This window comes from Gobius niger, assembly GCF_951799975.1.
Source record: "Gobius niger genome assembly, chromosome: 7".
Lineage (NCBI taxonomy): Eukaryota > Metazoa > Chordata > Actinopteri > Gobiiformes > Gobiidae > Gobius > Gobius niger.
In genome coordinates, this window is record NC_136858.1 from 11,211,308 (window position 1) to 11,232,837 (window position 21,530).

The window sequence follows — 21,530 nt, forward strand, 5'->3', positions numbered from 1 at the left end:
GTCCAAAAACTTTAAGAATTTTGAAGCTGCTATCACACAAGGGCTCCTTTGGTCAAATACAACTTGACCTGTTAATATTTTTTTGATTGAAATAGCTTTTGATTTCAGTAAATATGACCTCCTAATGCTACAAATTCAACAAATTACCATTTTCAGTTAATTACAAGCTTTAAAATGTATTGAAACGATGAGTTGCATAATAATTTGGAACAGTGGATTTTGAGGTTTTTACTATATTTATTTAAATACTGTTGTCACTGGGAGATTTTTTCAACCACATTTAAATGAACCTCTACCAGTTAAAGACTTGAAAACTGATGACAGATGACTCTCATTTGAGTTGACAATTCAGAAAATCTTGTCATTTGCATAATAATTTGGAATGCAGTGTACTCACTTTCACATCTGTTCACCGTTGCCCGGACCTTTCCCTGTGTGTGTCGGCAGCAGTGAGCTCCAACCAGAGCCATGGCGAGTACCCGGAGTGCAGGAGCGAGCGAGAGCCTGTGGGGGAGCCCTCTCTGCTGGTGTCTCCTCTGGTGGTGGCAGGGATCGTCATAGGCCTGGTGCTCTTCCTCTCCTGCGTCACCATCATCGTGGGCAGTCTGCGCAAGGACAGCCGGCTGCGCAACCCGCACCTCCGAGCCAGCTACGGTCAGTGCCACTCACAATGTGGGGGGGAGACAGAGACTAGAGAATAGACACATTTCCTGGCGGACTGGCAGAAGCATATTTAACACACAGAAATAAGTGAAGTTAAAACTGAGTGTATATGAGTTACACATGAATGTTTTGTCTCATTCTTACATTAGAACATTGAAGTAGAAGGTGATGGAGTCGTTCTTTCCCCCCTCTGGTTCCCCCTTTAGCTGCATGAAACTGAAATGCAGCCTCACCGTGTTTATTATTGACTTTGGGAACCACCAGGAGACCCCTTCTTGAAGTTCTCAGGGCCCGAGATGGTTCATACGGCTGTAACATGTCAGAGATGTACTTTGGTGCTAAACCATGAAAAGACTTGTACACAAGCAGAGCTGTTTTAAATTCTGTTCTCTGAGTGACAGGAAGCCAGTGCAGAGACCGGAGCACTGGACTAATATGGTCATATTCCTGGTTCTGCATGTACTGCAGCTCTGACAGTGAGCAGGCTGTTACAGTAGTCTAACCTGCTGGAGACAAACGCATGGATAAGTCTCTCTGTCTGGTTTTGACATTATTCCTCTGATCTTAGCGATGTTTTTCAGATGGCAAAAAGCTGTTGATGTTATTGCTTTGATGTGTTTAAGTTCAGGTCTGGGTCCATGATTACTCCTAGATTTCAAACCTGATTGTTTTTTAGATTGGTGCTGTCTTTCCTCTCCCTGATTTCTTACATTCACAATTAGCAGGGTCCCACAGAAATTAAGCGATAGGATGTGACTGGAGCAGGTTAAAAACATTTTGTGAGATGTAATGACTTCACTGGAGGAAACTCCCGTGTTCATAACGTCTTGAGGCTAACGGCTAACGCTAAATAAGAATTAAAACTAGCGCAAAGTTTTGAACGAGCCTGCGCGAAAAAGAATCGGCCTGTAAGTAGTTTGAATTTTATCGACTTGTTTACATGTTTTATTGTCATTATTTAACACTAGCCTTTAGCTCTATCCAAGATCCAGTTCATTATGGATAGAGCTGAATGATTCATCATGAATTCCTCTATGTGAAACGAAAACTCGCCCTGGAAACCACTCGAAAACAATGGCTCAGCGCGACATCCGGCATCTCACCAGAAATGACGCCCATCTTCGTTTCTTCATGAGCGACCCCAGGAGTAAGGGGGAAAGGCTTTTTAGAAAGTTTTGATGTCACATTAACGTAACCTATAATAATAACTCTGTTGTGGTGGGCCAATCAAAACGACAGAGACTGAGAATGGTCTATTCCAGGGGTGTCAAAGTCATTTTGGGTCACATGCCAAAATTCAGCTTACACTTGTATTGCTCTTTACAAGCCTGTGTCATAAGTTCCTACATAGTCATTATTCATTCATTCTACACTCGGTGGTGGTAAGCTGTTATTGAAGACTGTCCATTTACCACGTGGCTATGTAATGTGTTGTTCATATCCTGAGCTCTTATTATGTCAGTGCCCTCTGCTGGACACGTGTGAAACTCTTTCCTTTTTTTTTATTTAATGCCCCCTAGTGGCTAGAATGAGCATTCTGGTTATTATTTAAAAATTCATACTCCACACAGGAATGGGCTAGAGACTTTTTTTTTACATACTCTGGAATTTATGCTTCACAGGGCAGAGGCCGGAGTGTATGTTTGACACCCCTGGTCTATCCTTAAATAGTTACTCATAGTTAGTGCATTTTCATCAATTACTTTTTTCCTCTTGACTGTGAAGAGTCAAAGCAGTTTTATTTGGAAGGAAAACAGCAATTAAAAGATTTAAAATCAAACAAGCATACCTAAATAAATTCAGCTGCCACAAGGTTTTCAGCCAGGTCCTTGTCACACTTGTCTATCTTAAAGTGCTTCGTAAGCGTCTCAATCCCCTGTACCTGAAATCACTGACCATCTTTTCAAACTAATGTGGAGTTTGACTGATTACGACACAGCGTTCAAACTCCACTTTTCACCTCAAGAACCATTTCCCCACATTTGCCACGCTCCTGAACTCCTCTCATTTAACTGACATTATCAACGCATCGGTCACAGCCGGGGGGGTCATCAGCCGCAGACTCCGCTCTGAGTTATGGGTCGTTTGAGCTGTAACTTTTCCTATCACTCCTGCGGGAAGTTTGTGAAAGATGCTTGTCGTCTGCAGGTCAGGATGGCTTCTCGTACGGCGGCTCTGTGGGGGAGCTGAGGTCCTCCACGTGTCTGGAGGAGTTCCCCCCTGGTTTGGACTTCCACTCGTATGGAGACAGCCTGTCCCAGATCAACAGCCTGTACCCGGACTCACCGCCACGGTAAGACTTAACGTGGTACGAGCAGCACAGCTTTGTAAGACAAGACAAGGTGAAAACAATGGTCAATGTTTTCTCCCTTAACGTCTGAATGTCAGAGTGAAACAAAGACCAAACTCACCCTTTAAGTGGCTTATTTTATGATGCTTTGTTCTGAGTTTCCCCGGAAATCGTCTTTCCCAAGCACATTTATTCACAATATTGACATGTTTGGTATCCACGTGTAGCACGGAATATGACCAACATTAGAAACCTTGTCAAAATTAGGTTTTCATTACACTCTCGCAGCGGTGTCTTCACTGTAGTGGCCCCTACAGGCTCTTGTAGAGATTTTTAGTATCTAATCTTGCGCATTGAACCGAAAATTGTATAATTTTCCTTTAAAAAAAAAAGAATTTCACTAATAAATAGTTTCTTGAAAAATCAAACAAAATCCCCTCTGAAATAAACGTTGTAACTAAGGCCCTGTCCATATGTACTTAGATATTTTTATAAATGTAGATATTATTCTGCACGTGGGCCGTCTGCACAGGTCTCTGCTAATGCGTGGGAATCTTCTGGAGCCTATAGTGGCTGGAAGTGTGACTTTCCTTCATGAGATTTGCCGAAGTGGATTCATGTGGTTTGACTCTGGCACAAGCGGTGAGCGCCCTGTGGCATGTCACTTTAAAGGGACACTGCGTAACATTTTGGACTATATGTTGCCATCAGTACAAAACATGCTCCTAATGACCAGCTCGACACTGAAAATACTATCACTGCAGTGGGTAATCAAAGAATGGATTTGCAGATTCTGCTGATTTACATCTCAGTGGAGACGAGCTGGAGGCGCACCCACTCCTGGTAAAGTCACAGTCAAGTCTTAGCAGAGCTGAGTCGCTCACAGGAAAGGCTCATGTTTGTTTGTACATTTATGAGGTATTTTTCAATGATGAAAATATGAACACTTGTATTTACTTGTATGTACTTGTAACACTTGTTATTTATTGGGTACAATTCTACGCGGTGTGGCTTTAAATTGCAGAATTGGTGGATTTTTGTTGTTTGTTTCAATAGAAATCTGTTGTAGCTGTTAATGTCAGGGGTGTGTGTGCACACAGATGCAGAAAGTGCAGTGCCAGCGTTGGCGTGCATGTTGTATGACCTGTGAGTATGTGCAAGAGTGTTTGATGATAACATTTAATCACTTTTCATCATACTGGGTCAAGTTGTAAAGTCGTACTAGCTCTGTCGTAGCCTTGACTGTGGTGCTCAGGCGCCCACTCTCTGCCACTGAATGTTTGCTTGCGTATCAGTATGACGCTCTGAGAGGGTATTTATCCCTCTTCTGTGGAAGCATGGACAGACTTGAATGGTAGGACTAGTGCAATGTCTCGAGTTCATGTCTCCGGGTCTCGCACCGATGGTAAATGAACATCTCCTGTATAAGACATCCAGACTGATGCCTATTCTTCATCAATCCTCTCCAACACCGTTATTAATTCTCTAACACATAATACACAATCATTTATCATGTTAATGACTTAGACAGTTTTTGGTCCACAGCAGTGCTCCTCCTTGATGCAAAAAGCTGAAATCAGTTTATTTATGAGTCGGAAAACCTCTTTGCATTTTACAAAACAAAGTCACATTTATTTGACTTATTTTCTACCACTGTCTGTGTAAACATATACCGTAATGACTGAGACACAAGGGCCATGTCTGGTGGGGACATCGCCTGGAGCTCCCTCTGCAGGCAGCGGTTGGAATGACACAATGAAAACAAGCTTTCAGTTTCTGCTCACCGCATGTGAGGAAATTCAAGGCACACTTTGGCCACAGAACTGCTCTGAACGAGTTTGGGAGGTGGATTATTGGTCTTGAAAAATGTGGAGGATAGTTAAGTGTGTATCTATGATGCAATACAATACAGGAAGTACAGATCAGAGAAGAAGTGAAAATCTACTCCATGTTTTTATGAAAAGGGAAGAACGCAATAACATGGTTAAAAAACAAAAGTCAATTTCATGTGGTATGTCTCCTTGCATGCATTTCAACTTTGTATTTAGCTGAATTGACTGAATTTGACTTTTTAGCGCCCAGAAAGCTCTCCCACTATGTTCTAAGGTGTATGTTCCCATAGAATACATGGATCCCATTGGCTCACAGAAGGCCCTCCGTCTGCCAATTATGTCAAATGCCGTCGCGAGGCATCACTGTCCGTTCCACTGGCCTGGGTCGGCTGCTCTGACCCATCCCGAGCTCCTCCATTTGTGAAGGAGCCGCCCGCTGCCCTTTGTAACAGTGCAAGGCTAAGTGTTTGTGGGTAAACGTTTGAGGAGGGAGAGAAAGGGAGAGAGAGAGCTAAAGGCCAATGTCATGGTGTTTTTGATCCAAATGTCAGCCGCTCTAATTGGCACCTTTAATAATTCACATACTTTCCTCTCCTGTAGAGAGGAGAGAGAGGCGGCCCGCTGATTCAAGGGTATTTACGGGGAAGATAGATCTCTTTTGATAAGCGATGATTTCTCACGTTTACTGACTCTAAGCTGGAGTACACGCCTTGTTCTCATGTAGTAATGTTGATGGATTGACACGGACGCACAGCGGGAGTCTGAATCAGGGGGATTTATTTTTCGATGGCGGTAAAGCTGCACATGCACCCGAAATGTTAAAAGTGATCGCTTCATGTGAACAATCCGGATGTGTGAGAGGGTTGTTGAGTGTGAGAGACAAGGTGAGGCAGCAGCTAACAGTTAAACTCCACTATTTTAATTCAGGAAAATATGGCGGACAGTGATTTACCGATGGACAGTCAGGCTATCGGGATACTCGCGATTAATCAGTTAATCAATGAATCGTCATCATGGACTGAATTGACTAAAAAGCATTTTAACAAGTAGTCATTGTGCTGTATGTTAGGGGAAAATACAGTATGATCTAAGTGCAAATAAGCATGACACAAAGTTTACAAACCTATTACCGTATTTTCCAGACTATAAGTCGCTCCGGAGTATAAGAAGCATTAGCCATAAAATGCCTAATGAAGAAAAAACAACAGGCTGAATAGGCGTACGGTATGCTAACATAGCACATTGGTGGTTAGCTACATGAAGCATTAACAACAAACTAAATCGGTGTCTGGTATGTTAACCTCATGTAAACAGATAACTATAGCATAAAGAACACACCGCTGCACCGCTGACAAATCTTTTCCAACACCGGCAGCACGGTAGTACAGTGGTTAGCGCTCGTGCTTCACAGCTAGAAGGTTCGATTCCCACCTGGACGGGCCTTTCTGTGTGCATGTTCTCCCCGTGTCTGCATAGGTTTCCTCCTGGTACTCTGGTTTCCCCTACCACTAAAAACATGTACAATAGGCCAGGATGAATGAGGGTGTTTCTCTTTCACTGAGGGCTATGCTACGAAGCTGATTGAACTGAACCTGGAGTCAGCGCCAAGCGGCCAATCACGTAAGAGACACAGACACAGTTCATCTGAGTATCAAAATCTCTCATGACGCATTTATTATACAGCGCCATGCCCCGCACGAGTCTGAACCGAGCAGCATGTAAGGAGAATGTTCACATTTAACAATCTTTATTACAACTTGAATGCAACTGATAGTATTATATGAACGAGAAATAACGACTGATTTTCAACAGTTACTCGAAAATCGTTTGATAAAGTAATCAATCAATTGTTAAATGCAATTGAGCAAACTGTACATCCCTAGCAGGGTTGCCAGATTCTCTAAACCAATATATCGTACCAACCTTCCGAAACTATCGTATTTCAGCACAAACTATCGTGCACCAAGTATGTCAATAGCACAAAATATGGCTCATTTCATCACCACCCCTAACTACAACACAGGCTCATGCACTGTCCCATTTATTACATTACGCACACGCATGACATGACAACATAGGCACTCAACTAGAGATAAACTCCACCTCCTCGTCGGAGTCATTCCCTTCTGCATTTCTGATGTAGACGGCAGGAGGATAATGCGATAGTGGAACTGTAAAACTGATCAAGGGACAGTCTCTCCTTCACTTACGTGAATATGGAGGCTAAGTCTGACTCCAGATCAGAGTGAAAGCAAAGCGCTGTTGAGAGGGGCTAGCTTAGCTGTGGAGTGTTGTGTTTATGTGGCCTGAACTTGTAACAACTCATGCTAATCGTTCTGAAGCTCTGGTCAGAAATTAAACATGTCTGTTTTTAGGCTATAAATGAGGAGTGGATGTTTTTTTGTTTTTTTTATGTCAGAGCTAATGGCTGGTTTCTGAAAAATGAATTATAAAAAAATTAAACAACACATATAAATCATCCTCTCTGTGTCCTTGCTCGATGGAACAGTTATGTAACCCATACGTTTGCAGTATTTGCTTTAGTACTGTATAGCGTTGGCAGGTGGCAGGTCCCCTGGCAGATAGGCTGGTCATGTGACCAGTGTGGGCTATAGCATAGCGCCACAGATGGTCAGAGATACCTGGATCACACCAACCTGTGCCTTAAACTCACTCCAAGGACAAACAGTCTCACGGGGAGCAGAGGAGCAGCTGTGGGATTCTGGGAGTGTGATCCTGTGTGTGATATTATGTTTAGTTAATGCCCTATACTCCGAGCTTTAGAGTTACCTGCAGTGCTTTGGTGCCAGTGGCATGCTGGGTAATCGGGAGAGTAGGTGTTCTTTATGTATATATATCAAATAATGGGGGAGGCGTTGGAATAAGAAGGAACTTTTGCATTGCTCTTCTCTTTCACTGAGGGCTATACTACGAAGCTGGTTCAACTGAACCTGGAGTCAGCGCCAAGCGGCCAATCACGTAACAGACACAGTTCATATGAGTATCAAAATCTCTCATGACGCATATATTATACAGCGCCATGCCCCGCACGAGTCTGAACCGAGCAGCACATAAGGAGAATGTTCACATTTAACAATCTTTATTACAACTTGAATGCAACTGATAGTATTATGTGAACGAGAAATTAGCCTTTTTCATGTAGTCATGTAAAATCTGCGTCAGCGACATGTGTTGTAATAGTTATAGGTATTATACATGTGGGAAGGATTTAACATTTGCCGCTAAAAGTGAGTTTGCAACATCTGAAAGACGGCCTCTCTATTTGTTCATTTATCTGAGATGCCACTGACTGACAAAGACAGAGTCTGCATCAAAGTTTGATGGGAATGAATTATGTAGGCCGGGGCGAGCGGTGGGAGCGCGGAGGCTTGTGAAGGTGCATTGATTGGAAAGGAGCGCGCAGCGGGGCAGATGTGAGGTCAGCTCTTCTGACTGTGAGTATGACACTCTGGCAGACAGCAATAAGGTCACCACACGAGTGAGAGACAAGCACAGAGGCACAGTCAAGTACAGTGGGAGGAAAAAGTCAGTGACGACACCTTTGGAATTTCTCACATTTCTGACTTAATTGGTCATAAAATGTGGTCTGATCTTTATTTAAATCATAAGAATGAGTAAACAGTGTCTGCTTAAACTAATACTACCCAAACAAATACATTTTATCATATTTTTATCGGCCAGAACATGTAAACATTCACAGGACAGTATGGAATAAGTGAGTACACCCCCTGGCTAAGGATCCTCTAAGACGGGCCCGCCAAGCACTTTAATCCAGCCCGCTGCTCTGAAGATTCCAAAGTGGTGCCATTCCTTCTGTCCGCACATCTGAGGGAGAGGCATGTTGTTTGAGGATCTCGGTGAAGACCTTATTCCTCCCCCGTAGCCTTTGTCTTGTTTAGTTTTGTCGTAGACCTGTTTTTAGCCTAGTTTACATGTGGTTTAAGCCTGAGTTGGTCTTAGTCCGGTTCAGTACTTGGCTTGATATGGCTAAATATTTACAAAATAACAGTATCAGCTATTCAAAATACACAGTTTAGTACAATGTACAATAAGCGGGTTCGGCATCTCAATGAGCGCAAAGCATGCTGGTCCAGGTTAGAGGTCGGGACTACCCAGATCTTATATCCCTGTTATATAACTGTTAACATGACCGAGTGTGACACAGATATTGATTTTTTTAATTAGCATGTTTTAATTTCCACACAGGCAGGATTTGAGGACTGCATGTTGGTCTAAAAAAATAAAATAAAAAAAAAGTCACCTTCACTGGTCACCTATCCTGTTTTCTAACCTGTTCTCTAAACCCATTACCCAACGTAATAGACGTATCGGTTACAAATAGCATTAGTAGTTAGCTATATGTCAAACTTACTAATTTAATCGATTCGTCACCACGTTCTGGATCTTTTCTTTCAGTAGGAAATATGATGAGTACGTATGGTGGTTGACATGTACAACACTGTTACCCCAGGCTCACATTAGCTACGGTCCGGGTTCGGTCCGGGTTCGGTCCTGATCCGGTCCGGGTTTGCCCCAAACTACCACTCACAGTGAGTCTGGCTGACACTGTGGCCAGCTCCGGCGCCAGACGCTGCGCCAGGCACAGAAACGGCACTCCCGAGAACAGAAGTGCACGCGGGTTGCCCGCTTGGTGCGAGTTTACGTGATGATTATTCCCATATATACGTCTCTCCCCAGTGAAGTGGATGCTTTGCAACACACTACTGCCCCGTGACACTGGTAATGGAGAAATGTTTACATTTACGACGTTACGCGCGTGTACAGGTGGTAAACGAGACCAAATAAGTAGCGAGCAGACCGATTTTATTTTGAAATACACCGGATCTTCTTTCCTCACGAGACCTGACTTCCTGCTTGGCTCGTGTTTTTCTGCCAGCTTGATCCGCTGGGGCTCCAGCGTCTGGCAAAAATAGACTTCTTCCGTTGACGCTGGAAGGCCGCCGGATGGCCTCGGTAGCCGGACCCGGACTTCGCGGAGCAGTGTGAGTGTGCAACATTGGTTTGAATGACTTTCTAAGTTCGCGGATGCCGTACCAGACCTTAAACGGATTTAATGTGAGCCGGGGGTGAGGTTCCTTTATTGCACTTGTCAATAGAGCAAAACTCTTCCATAGACTGATTGAGGCCACGTGGACAGTCGTACTGCAATGGAGAATGAATGCGAACCTGCATATCGCCGTAAAACCACTTTAAGCGACGTAATAATCACTAAATAGCGGTTGTTCTACTATGGTAGTGGTTTTAATGGGCTTTGTTGACGCCGTGGGTAGTGAACTTTGACCAGAACATTACCGCGCATGCGTACTGACAATGCTGATTTGGCTTATAGGAATAACTTCAAGTTAGGGCTGCTCGACTATTGAAAAAATAAAAATCACGATTATTCAAATGATTATTTTTTGCCTTTAAAAAAAGTCTTTATTTTATTTATATATTTATTAATAAAAAAAACTATGCTGAATATTTTCTGTTTTCTGAACAGTCATAAAAGTACAAATGATTTCAAGTATGCCTCGATTAAGGAGAGGTCTCTGTTTCACACCTGCCCCCTGCTGGCCAGCCCTCACACCTGCGCAAGTAAACTGAGCAGCGCGGCCTGATGACATCATCACACAGCGCTGTTTGTTTTTATGTCAGGCAAAAGCATGAGCCATGGCACGTGAAATGCGAAGGGAAAATAATCCCAGCGCCAAAACGTTTTTTTTCTTGATTATGCTAATTTTGTAATCGTTTAGTGTAATAATCGAAATTGTAATCAAATTTCGATTAATTGCACAGCCCTACTTCAAGTTATTGTTGGTGTGACTCTATTCAGGCTTCTTATGTGGACCCTTGAAAATGAATTGGCCACCCCTGCTTTAGAACATTCTCTAAAGCTTCAAAAGTGGATCCAGTGTGAGGTGTGATGAACACCTTATTGAATGGATAAACTTTGGTGCGTACAACAGGAGAGGAGGATGGAGGATCGGAGCAAGAGAGGGTTAAGAGACTGAGATTAGGCAGATTGGCGTTGTAGCTACACGGGAAAGAAGACTGGGACATTTATACGAATAGCCCGTCATGACAGCAGTTTGCGAGGACGGTCAGCTTGTGTTTAAATTTCTTGTCAAAGCTGTTACCACATGCAGTGAGGAGAACATGTGCTTCCTCGCTCACTCGCTCGCTCCCTCGGTGAGGGGACCATATGTCGGAGCCAGGCTTGTCCCGGCTCCAGATCTCCAACGTCACAACAGAACAGGACGAGAGCCAGCCAGGTCCTCCTCAACAACAGGGCCGTTTATGCTTTGCTTTCACAATATTCAGCACACAGAAAGCACACATTTTTCCATCATAGAGAATGTGCAAATGTACCATAATAATAGTGCCTAACAAAAGCAAAGGATGGCCACTGGTTGCGATGACATGAATAGGTGTTCATATAGGCCAGCTCGCAAATTGTGGAAACCAACTAAGAAAATATTTGGGCAAGTTTGTAGTCGATCAACTTGATTTATATCTGCACTCAGCATGAATGTCGCTGCAACATGTGGCGCATCAAAGTCTGAGCACTGCACATCTGGGAAAATATAGTTTTGGACAAAAGAGCCTGTAACTGATGGGATTACTGTGTATTTCATCACTTCTGTCCTCTAACAGTGGCATGTTTTTTTTTAATATGTGGCCATACCGCTTTTGCTAGGCCCGATCCCATCAGACCTCGGAAGCTAAGCAGGGAAGGGCCTGGTTAGGACTTGGATGGGAGACCGTTTAGGAACACCGGGAAGCCTGGCGAATGTAGTGAGTGTGTGAGTGGTTGGTGGTGGTGGCTGATGTGCGCAGACTGGTTGCCTTGCTTATCATCACCGAGTATGGAGTGAATGAATAATGCACCAAATTGTAAAGCGACTTTGAGCGTCTGGAAAAGCACTATATAAGACTAATGCATTGTTATTATTATTATTATACTCATTAAAATCCATTTCCATCTTCTAAAATGCGTATTAACTTCGCTCCGAGTCCGTCTGAACCTGTCCCCGCTGTAAACTAGTGATGGGCGAGTGAAGCCTTGTAACACTGAGGCTTTCCTAGCAAAAAAGTGTTCTACGCTTCGAAGTCTCTGAGCCGTTTCATTCTGTTTGAACACTGACCTCTTGTGGACAATACTTTATTATCGCGCCTTCTCATAAACACGACTGAAGCACCAACCCAATCATGTGGAAGAGAAGTTTCAAAAAGACGTGTGGCAGTTTTATTATTTACAGCCTGATATTGAAAACGAGCAAACGAGCAGATTGGTAAGAGGCCAAACCGGATGTGCGTCAGCGTCCGCCATGACAAGATGCTTCTGAATTGGTCTGTCAGTTAGGACGTAGTTAGGAAAAGGAGCCTCAATGCTAACTATCATAGCCACTTTAGCAAAGGGGCCTCTGATGCTAACTTACCGGTGATTAGGAGCTATGTGCCATCCCATAAACCACTATGCCAATCCCCACCCCCCTCGCCCCCACCCTAGAGTGATTCATGCGCAACCACTGTTGATTGACAGGTGCACATTTAATAATAAATAATAATAATAAAAAATAAAAAAAGATTCTGCACAAGCCAAACTTTATAAAAGTGACAAAATACATGTTGTCACCAAAGCTCAGTCACATGTGAGTGTGTTAAAGGGGGGTATTATGCAAAATCGACTTTTTCAAGCTTTACATCATGTTATTATGTCATTCCCTCATTAAAAACATGCCTGAAGTGTTGCCTTGGCACATTCACGTATTTTTGAGTAATCTGTAAAAACTCTGATGGCAGCCATTTTATGGATAGGTTTTCCTGAGTCCTCCTAGGAACGCCCCCACCTCCTGGAGACGCCTCCGAGCTTTCGTCACCAGCCGAGTAACCAACCACTGCTCCTCAGCAGAACCCCCTCCCCACTGATGCCACAGACAGCGTGTGGAGGGGGGTCGGAAAGTGTCAGCGGTTCTTAAAGAGACAGGGGCCTATTTCAAGACATTTGCTACAGCCATTTTGAAAGAGCAATTTTATACAAGGCAGTTATTCTAATTTACGGCATTTACAGACCAACAGAAGGTTTCGTCATCATTGTAGTGTGCTATAGACTGGTGCTATGTGATTGAAAAAAACATAATACCCCCTCTTTAAAGAGTAATCAGTAAACGGATTAAATGAAGGCAGTTTGTGCTTTTGTTTTCATTTAGTAGAAACTTAAGCCACATGGCTAATTTTCTGTTGTTGTTGTTGTTGTTGTTGTTGTTGTTGTTGTTGTTGTTGTTGTTGTTGTTGTTGTTGTTGTTGTTGTTGTTGTTGTTGCTGTTGGTGATGTCCCTTCCCCTGGGTAAGGACAGTCGGATTGTGCAAAATAGCTCTGAAGAAAGAGCGACACAAGCTCCGGAGTGCCAAGTTTTTTGGCCATCACTACTATAAACACTTCTAAATGTGCAGCTGTACTTCAGAAGTACTTCAGAACCAAAACAATGGGCACGTGCAAACACATGTTCGTCTGCGCACTCGCACGCCACTATTTAGACTCTTGATCAGTGTTTTTCAACCACTGTGCCGTGGCACACTAGTGCGCCGTGAGATATTGTCTGGTGTGCCTTGGGAAATTATCCAATTTCACCTAGTTGTTTTTTTTTTTTTTTAACAAATGCATTGTTATCCACAAATAATGTACCGTTTTCGAGTGTCTGTGCTGTCTAGTGATTGGAAGAGTAACCAAATAATACTCTTCCACATGAGGTAGTTAATTTCTTTGAGACAAGAGAATTAGTGATGCATTGGGGCATTGTGGCTTGCGAGAATACGGTGTTCCTATTAAAGACACTTTGATGAGAACGACTGAATATAGGCTACAGTTGCATTTTTGCCTCGTGATTTTTTCAATGAAAAAATGTGCCTTAGCTCAAAAAAGGTTGAAAAACACTGCTCTAGATAATGCAGAGCGAGCGCCACAGAGGAGCTGACAAAGAAATTATTTTACCCCACGTTCATAAAAATAGAGACATCGGTGAGAAAATCACCAACGACATGTTTATGTGTTAGACGTAGCTCCTCCTCTGCGCGACATTTTCAACACTGGCTGCATTTGTTGAATTAGTCAACACGCATTTTTCTTTTGAAATCGATAAGAGAATTTATGAAGAACCGTATTGATAAGAGAAATTGATCTTGATAAAACTTTCCCATTCCTGCTTGTCACTTAGGCTACGTAAAACTTCAAATTGTGCGTTCAAATCAAGTGATAGAAACGCAGTGGTTGTTTTTACCACATTCCTACCTCCAAACCCGAGAGGCCGAGTATTGTGTACTTGTATCTGAAAGAGTTCTTCTCAAGTCTCGGGGTAATGTTGAACCAATGGAGTTGTACAAAATCAAGCTGTTTTATCATAAGGGACAAATTACCATCATCAGCAACACCTCGCAGCCTCACGTTAGCATACCGTTAGCACACATGTTAGCACGCTGTGGCACATGTGCGACAGCTTTCTCATTATACAGTGTGATACTGGAGTGCTGGGCCTCCCTGGAGGTTCACCGGCGTGAGATGGAGGGTGTCCCGTCAGCCCCATTCGTCCCACACCGTTGTGCCACGCGCCGGTCCAATTTGCACCTCCACACGGCGTATTAGCACATGCGGGGTGTGGAGGGCTCCCAGTGTGACGCCGGCTCATCACCGACACTCCCGGGGGCTCCAGCGCTGTGGCATGTGAGACCAACTCAGGTGTTCTTCTTCGGTTTGATTCAATTACTGCAAATGTAATCTCGTGTGATAATTTGGACATGGGGGAGTCGAAACTGGCTTTCCAAATCCACAAGCATGTATTTGACGTGTCTATGGTGCCTTTGCCAGCGATCTGGACTCCTCTCTCTCACAGAATGAGCAGCTTCGATGGCTTTCGGCTTGAGCATTTGTCACTAGGAATAGGTATTATCATAAAGAATCAAGCTATAAAATATGGAAAACAGCTTGGCCAAAACCCAGTTTATCTCACCCACAAAAACGCTGTATTTCGAGGTAATAGTACCCGACAACCTTGATGGTTAGTCTGGAACGTTATCTTGTAGCAAAGGTTGATACTGCCTTCATGGCTACTTATAACTGGGAGAGTTACCAGTTGAAAATTACACGTTCCAACCTGAGAGCGTTCCGGCTGAATAAACTCGTGTAGCCTAAACAAAACGGCTAACGTAAGCTAATTACATGTTAGCATTATACGAACCATTGAAATCACAGAAATGCCTTTCTCCCCGTGTCTGTGTAGGTTTCCTCCGGGTACTCTGATTTCCCCAATCACTAACAACATGTACAATAGGTGAATCCTCCAGCCAGGTGATTCTGACCATCAGCCTGGCTCCACATCTGGAAATGGGTCCCCGGGTGCTGCACTGGCGCTGCCCACTGCTCCTTACGGGTCATCCCAGCGGCGTCGAAGGATGAGTCAAATGCAGAGGACAAATGCTGTTGTACAGTTGTTGTATGATGACAAATAAAGCACCTTAACCTTTATCATTGAAGAGACTAGATGCAAGTTGGTCATTTTATACTCACTGCTGCCACCTCAGGTCTTGCGCCTAACTGCAGGTTCTATATTAAGCTCGTGCATGACGGCACTTCGGACCTGAATTAACAACTGTCTGAGTGACAGTGCAGGATTTTAGTGGCAGTTATAGGGTTATAGGTCTGAGCGCATTCTACACATTAGGACATGGCTGGAGCCTGTAGGGGGAGGAAAATACTTAGTTTTAACATTTTTAAACTCTGTATAGTACCTTTAATATCTAATGATGATGTTTAGTGGCCACTGGATCCAACCCCACAAAAAGCAGAAACTGAATTTAACTAAGCATTTAGCTAAGAGGCACTTTTATTGAGTTCAGGATTAATAATAATATTAATACATTCACCAGGCTTCCTGTTGTTCCCAAACTGTCTCCCATCCAAGTCCTGCCAGGCCCTTCTCTGCTTAGCTTCCGAGGTCTGACAGGATCGGGCAGAGCAAAGACGGTGTGGACTGTGACGTCTCAGCAGCGAATGGAGTAGTTCCACTGCTTTTTTCTCCACTCTGTATACTGTTTTTATCTAATGTTAGTCTATGAAAAATATATGCTAGCACCCACAAACATGGTGGATATTCATGGTAACAGTGGATTTTCCCGAATGCTATGCTAGTTTGTATTGTTGTATTGTTTGTTTTGTTGCGGCACGGTAGCACAGCGGTTAGCTGTGACCCTTCAGCTCCGGGACATAAGAAACTCAAGAGAAGGTGTCCGTTCGAAGAAGTCTTTATTTTATCAATAGTACAAAATACAAGTCACATCTTAACAAGTATTTTTTATGGGATGCCTGTCTATGGAAGTCTGTCTTAGTACCTTGACTCAGCTGGTATGTGCAAGTTCAGCAAAACAAGTTTGTTTTCCATCACTGATCTTATACTTTGGCCAACATTGATCTGCTAGTAATTTTAAAGGCAGGACATTAATGTAACAATGACACAAGCAAATCATTACACTAAGTTCACGTTGTTCTTCTCCAAACGGGTTGTTTCTAAGTTTTACACAAGCAGATACAATTATAATTCTTACAAACGTCTAGGGTTCAATTCCCACCTGGACGGGGCCTTTCTGTGTGGAGTTTGCATGTTCTCCCCGTGTCTGCGTAGGTTTCCTCCGGGTCCTCCGGTTTCCCCTACCACTAAAAACATGTACAATGGGCCAGGATGAATGATGTGTGTGAGTGAATGTCTGGTGGTGGTCAGAGGGACCACTGGCACAGACATGTGCAGCCGCGACAGCACTTCTGTCAGTCTCCAAACGTAGCTTAACCACCACCGAGTATGGAGTGAATGTACAATTGTCTCATGTAAAGCGCTTTGTGACGATGTCTGTGAAAGGCGCTATATAAATAAAGATCTTCTTCTTCTTCTTGTATCTAAAGTAAAATCTAAAAAGGTCTGTGCAGTTATTAATATTTTCTAAATGTGCTTTGACCTCACCAAAATGTGGCCGATTGGTTGACGACAGCTGAAATCTGGATTCTTCATAATTTGCAATGTTTGATGGCTAATGCTAACGCCTATAGGAAAAATACATTGAGCAGCTAACTGTGCCCCACTCCTCCTTATTATTTCTATGATACAAACGTTTCGTCACACCAGATACACTGTAATTCAAAACATGCTAAATATCTTCAAAGTGAAGATAATACTGGGGGAAATCTACTCCAATATAAGTTAAAGTCACTGAGTCAACATATTACAGTACGAATCTTTATAATTGTGTGTAATAACTTTGCAGCCTCAAAAACATATGACGACGCCCAAATTCCAACCTGTCCAGCAGCACAAACCTTGACAGTACGTCTGCACAGCGCCACCTACAGTTCCGGAGTGTTCATCATACGTTTTATCAATCAAATATAGTGGAGTAAAAGTGCAGAAATGTTGGCGGAAATGTAATGCGCTTTTGAGAGACAAAAACACCAAACTTGTGAGAGAAACGTAGCACGGCACGGTAGCACAGCGGTTAGCTGTGACCCTTCAGCTCCGGGACATAAGAAACTCAAGAGAAGGTGTCCGTTCGAAGAAGTCTTTATTTTATCAATAGTACAAAATACAAGTCACATCTTAACAAGTATTTTTTATGGGATGCCTGTCTATGGAAGTCTGTCTTAGTACCTTGACTCAGCTGGTATGTGCAAGTTCAGCAAAACAAGTTTGTTTTCCATCACTGATCTTATACTTTGGCCAACATTGATCTGCTAGTAATTTTAAAGGCAGGACATTAATGTAACAATGACACAAGCAAATCATTACACTAAGTTCACGTTGTTCTTCTCCAAACGGGTTGTTTCTAAGTTTTACACAAGCAGATACAATTATAATTCTTACAAACGTCTAGGGTTCAATTCCCACCTGGACGGGGCCTTTCTGTGTGGAGTTTGCATGTTCTCCCCGTGTCTGCGTAGGTTTCCTCCGGGTCCTCCGGTTTCCCCTACCACTAAAAACATGTACAATGGGCCAGGATGAATGATGTGTGTGAGTGAATGTCTGGTGGTGGTCAGAGGGACCACTGGCACAGACATGTGCAGCCGCGACAGCACTTCTGTCAGTCTCCAAACGTAGCTTAACCACCACCGAGTATGGAGTGAATGTACAATTGTCTCATGTAAAGCGCTTTGTGACGATGTCTGTGAAAGGCGCTATATAAATAAAGATCTTCTTCTTCTTCTTGTATCTAAAGTAAAATCTAAAAAGGTCTGTGCAGTTATTAATATTTTCTAAATGTGCTTTGACCTCACCAAAATGTGGCCGATTGGTTGACGACAGCTGAAATCTGGATTCTTCATAATTTGCAATGTTTGATGGCTAATGCTAACGCCTATAGGAAAAATACATTGAGCAGCTAACTGTGCCCCACTCCTCCTTATTATTTCTATGATACAAACGTTTCGTCACACCAGATACACTGTAATTCAAAACATGCTAAATATTTTCAAAGTGAAGATAATACTGGGGGAAATCTACTCCAATATAAGTTAAAGTCACTGAGTCAACATATTACAGTACGAATCTTTATAATTGTGTGTAATAACTTTGCAGCCTCAAAAACATATGACGACGCCCAAATTCCAACCTGTCCAGCAGCACAAACCTTGACAGTACGTCTGCACAGCGCCACCTACAGTTCCGGAGTGTTCATCATACGTTTTATCAATCAAATATAGTGGAGTAAAAGTGCAGAAATGTTGGCGGAAATGTAATGCGCTTTTGAGAGACAAAAACACCAAACTTGTGAGAGAAACGTATTTACCGTCGGCCTGGTCGCGGCGGAGCAAATCAAAACACTGCTGCAGAAAGTCACTCGGCTTTGTCGTCGATATTTAGTTCCCCGCAGAGGTCTCGCAGCACTATTTACCGATCGCGACCATTCAAGTTGCAATTTCGATTTGATTGCGGTTAATCTTTCAGCCCTGCCACCCTCGGAGCTGGCGATGTGCTCTGGCCCTGATACAGTTAACCTCAGTCTGATCGAGTTACAATGATCTAGGCCTTCCTCTGTCTCCACCCGCTCCCATTACACTCCCACACACACACAAACTCCGCCGCAGCACAAGGCCATAACTGTGTTTTCATTTACTCTGATTCTATTTGAGATGTTCCCCTCCCTGCGTCCGGACCGCAGGCTGACTTTAATGCAATCCCAGGCGGGCGCTTTTTGGGGGCTGTGCCAAGACGGAAGTAAGAGCGGACAGGCTGGATGTGTCATGTTTGATGTCAACAGAGGGACATGAAATGATCTTAGTTTGAAAATATACAGAGTAACAGGTTGCATTCGTATGACGCGGTAAACCAAGAGTCTCCGGGCCTTCAAACCTTTTTCAGGAGGACTTCTGAACTTCTGTTAACCGGGTATTATCAACTGTTATAAACTTTAAGGTAAATGGTTCAAACCAGATCTCAACTGTGAAAAGAGACCGATTTCTGTTTCCGATTTTCCGCTTCTTTCAGCTTGTTCTTCCCTGAACAACCCTGAACAAACACAGCGAAAGACTCAACCCAACCAAGGCCGGCCTTAGCCAATTTGCTGCCCTAGGCGAGATCGAGCTTTGGTGGCCCCACACCCCTGGATTTACACATTTTCACCGCGATGTTACACAGGTTATTTTGTACTGTGTGTATGTATATGTATATATATATATATATATTTGTCTCTCACTGAAACATGTGCAGCACTTTGGGCAGTGTCAAATGTATTTTAAATGTGCTTTATAAATAAACTTTGACCTTGACCTTGACCTTGAAAACTTGACTGAAAGAAAGATCCAGTTCTTTTTACAAATCTGGTTCAAACCATTAATGGTTCCCCCCATGGTCCTTCAGGCGTAACCCACTTTGGCCATCAACTATATGGTCAGAATTCTGTGTTTACTGCGTGAATGTTTCGACCTCATGGATAACACTGTATCTCTGATCACTTGGGCTGGCGCTATTGGTAGCGAAGTGGTTAGTGCACTTGTTTTCACAGCAAGAAAGTCCGATTCCCACCTGGAGGGGGCCTTTCTGCGTGGCGTTTGCATGTTTTCCCCGTGTCTGCACAGGTTTCCTCCAGGTACTGCGGCCAGGATGAATGATGTGTGTGCGTGAATGAATGATGTCAGTCTCCCCCAGGGGAAACTGAAGCTACAAAGTTAGCTTACCACCACAGAGTATGGAGTGATTGTCCCTTTCCTCAAGCACTTCAACCCTTTCCTTCAAACTAACCCGTTTCTCTCTCATTTAGTTACGAGGAGTGTGTCGGCCCGGGAGCAACTGAGATCTACATCCCCACGGACGACCCGCCCCCTTACTCCCTATTGGACCCGTATCAGGAAGCGACGGAGCGGGGGGCCGAGGAGCTTAACCACCACCACACTAGCACCAGCAGCAGTACGGACAGCCCAGCCAGCACTTCCTGGTTCTCCCCCGGGGCCCCCACTCCACCACCACCACCTCCTCCACCACCACCACCACCACTGCTTCTCGGGACAGCACATCGCCTCCATCTCCTACCCCATGGAGGAGGCGCCGCCCTACGAGTCGGTGCTGATGGACTCCGGGCAGCAGCCCCTCCCTCTCATGCCATGTGACCTTTACAAACACCAAACAGAGGCGGGAGGGGAGGGCGGGGGCTCGCGGCTGGCGGAGGCAAGCCAAATCCGGTAATGACTGCTCTTCTCGGGACAATGCGATGGAGAAGTCGCCAGCACTCCAGTTTTCAAAGCGCTTTCCAAGGAAGTGACGCCTTGAACCGACGACCAACACCAGTCTATTTTTACCGCTTAAAGTCTGACTGATTTGATCTTTTTATTCCAATGCTAAGACAAACAATGGAGCTCAACAGTGCCTGCCCACTTCTGTCATTTATTTTCCCCATAGACTAAGAATATGGAGGCTAATCAGCTAAGAAACCAACTTAACGACGTAATGACCTTAAAACCGCCAGTACTGCCCTGGGATTGACTGACGGGGGCATGGCTGATTGCTCTCACCGGCCCAACACCCGAGTTCTCACTCAAAGTAGTTTATGTTTTGTACAGTGGGTTACGAGTGTCATACATCATTAATGGAGTAATTAGGATTAGGGGGTCTGGGGGCCTCTCCCCGGAAAGAAAAGGAATTTACCACATTTATAGTATTTTAGAGTACTTAAACCTCTCCAGTTCAGTCTTACCCAAATCTAAAAGCTTCTGTACTGGAGAGCTTACAGCCTATAGTCCAGTGTAATGCCTGATTTATTTATTTATTTTTTGTTGTTGTGAGTAAAACACAACTTACAGACAGCGGATGGCAGGGAACTGGTTCAAGGTTTCAGAGTCAGAGTCCATTGGCTCCTCACTGACCCGTCTGGGACATTTCTGTCCAGCAGCTACACACGGTAAACAAAACCGTGACAGAAAACCGCGATAAAAATGCGACTTAAAAGCGTCAAAAACACAAAAAAGCAATGAAAACCAAAACGTGACATAAACACAGTGAGTTCTGTACGTCAAGTGAGATGTTGCACTGGCCTTATAGACTGCACGCTCCAGTCAAGAGGCTTTTAGATTCGGGTAAAGCTAAACTGGAGAAAATGCACTCAGTTTACCTCTTAACCATCGCCTTAACCGAGTGCATTTTCTCCAGTTCGGCTTTATGCAAATCTAAAAGCCTCTTGACTGGAGTTTATAGCCT

General features: G+C 43.7%; 1 protein-coding gene across 1 annotated transcript in view; it reads left to right on the forward strand.

Moving 5' to 3' along the window:
• The window catches only part of bean1 (brain expressed, associated with NEDD4, 1), a 77,370-nt gene extending 56,364 nt beyond the window's left edge, over positions 1-21,006 (forward strand). Inside the window, 4 exon segments of the mRNA XM_079559983.1 lie at positions 448-654; positions 2,812-2,956; positions 20,101-20,296; positions 20,298-21,006. Of these exon segments, the coding sequence (XP_079416109.1) occupies positions 448-654; positions 2,812-2,956; positions 20,101-20,296; positions 20,298-20,522 (773 nt within the window). The 3' untranslated portion in view covers positions 20,523-21,006.
• The last annotated feature ends 524 nt before the right edge of the window (positions 21,007-21,530 follow it).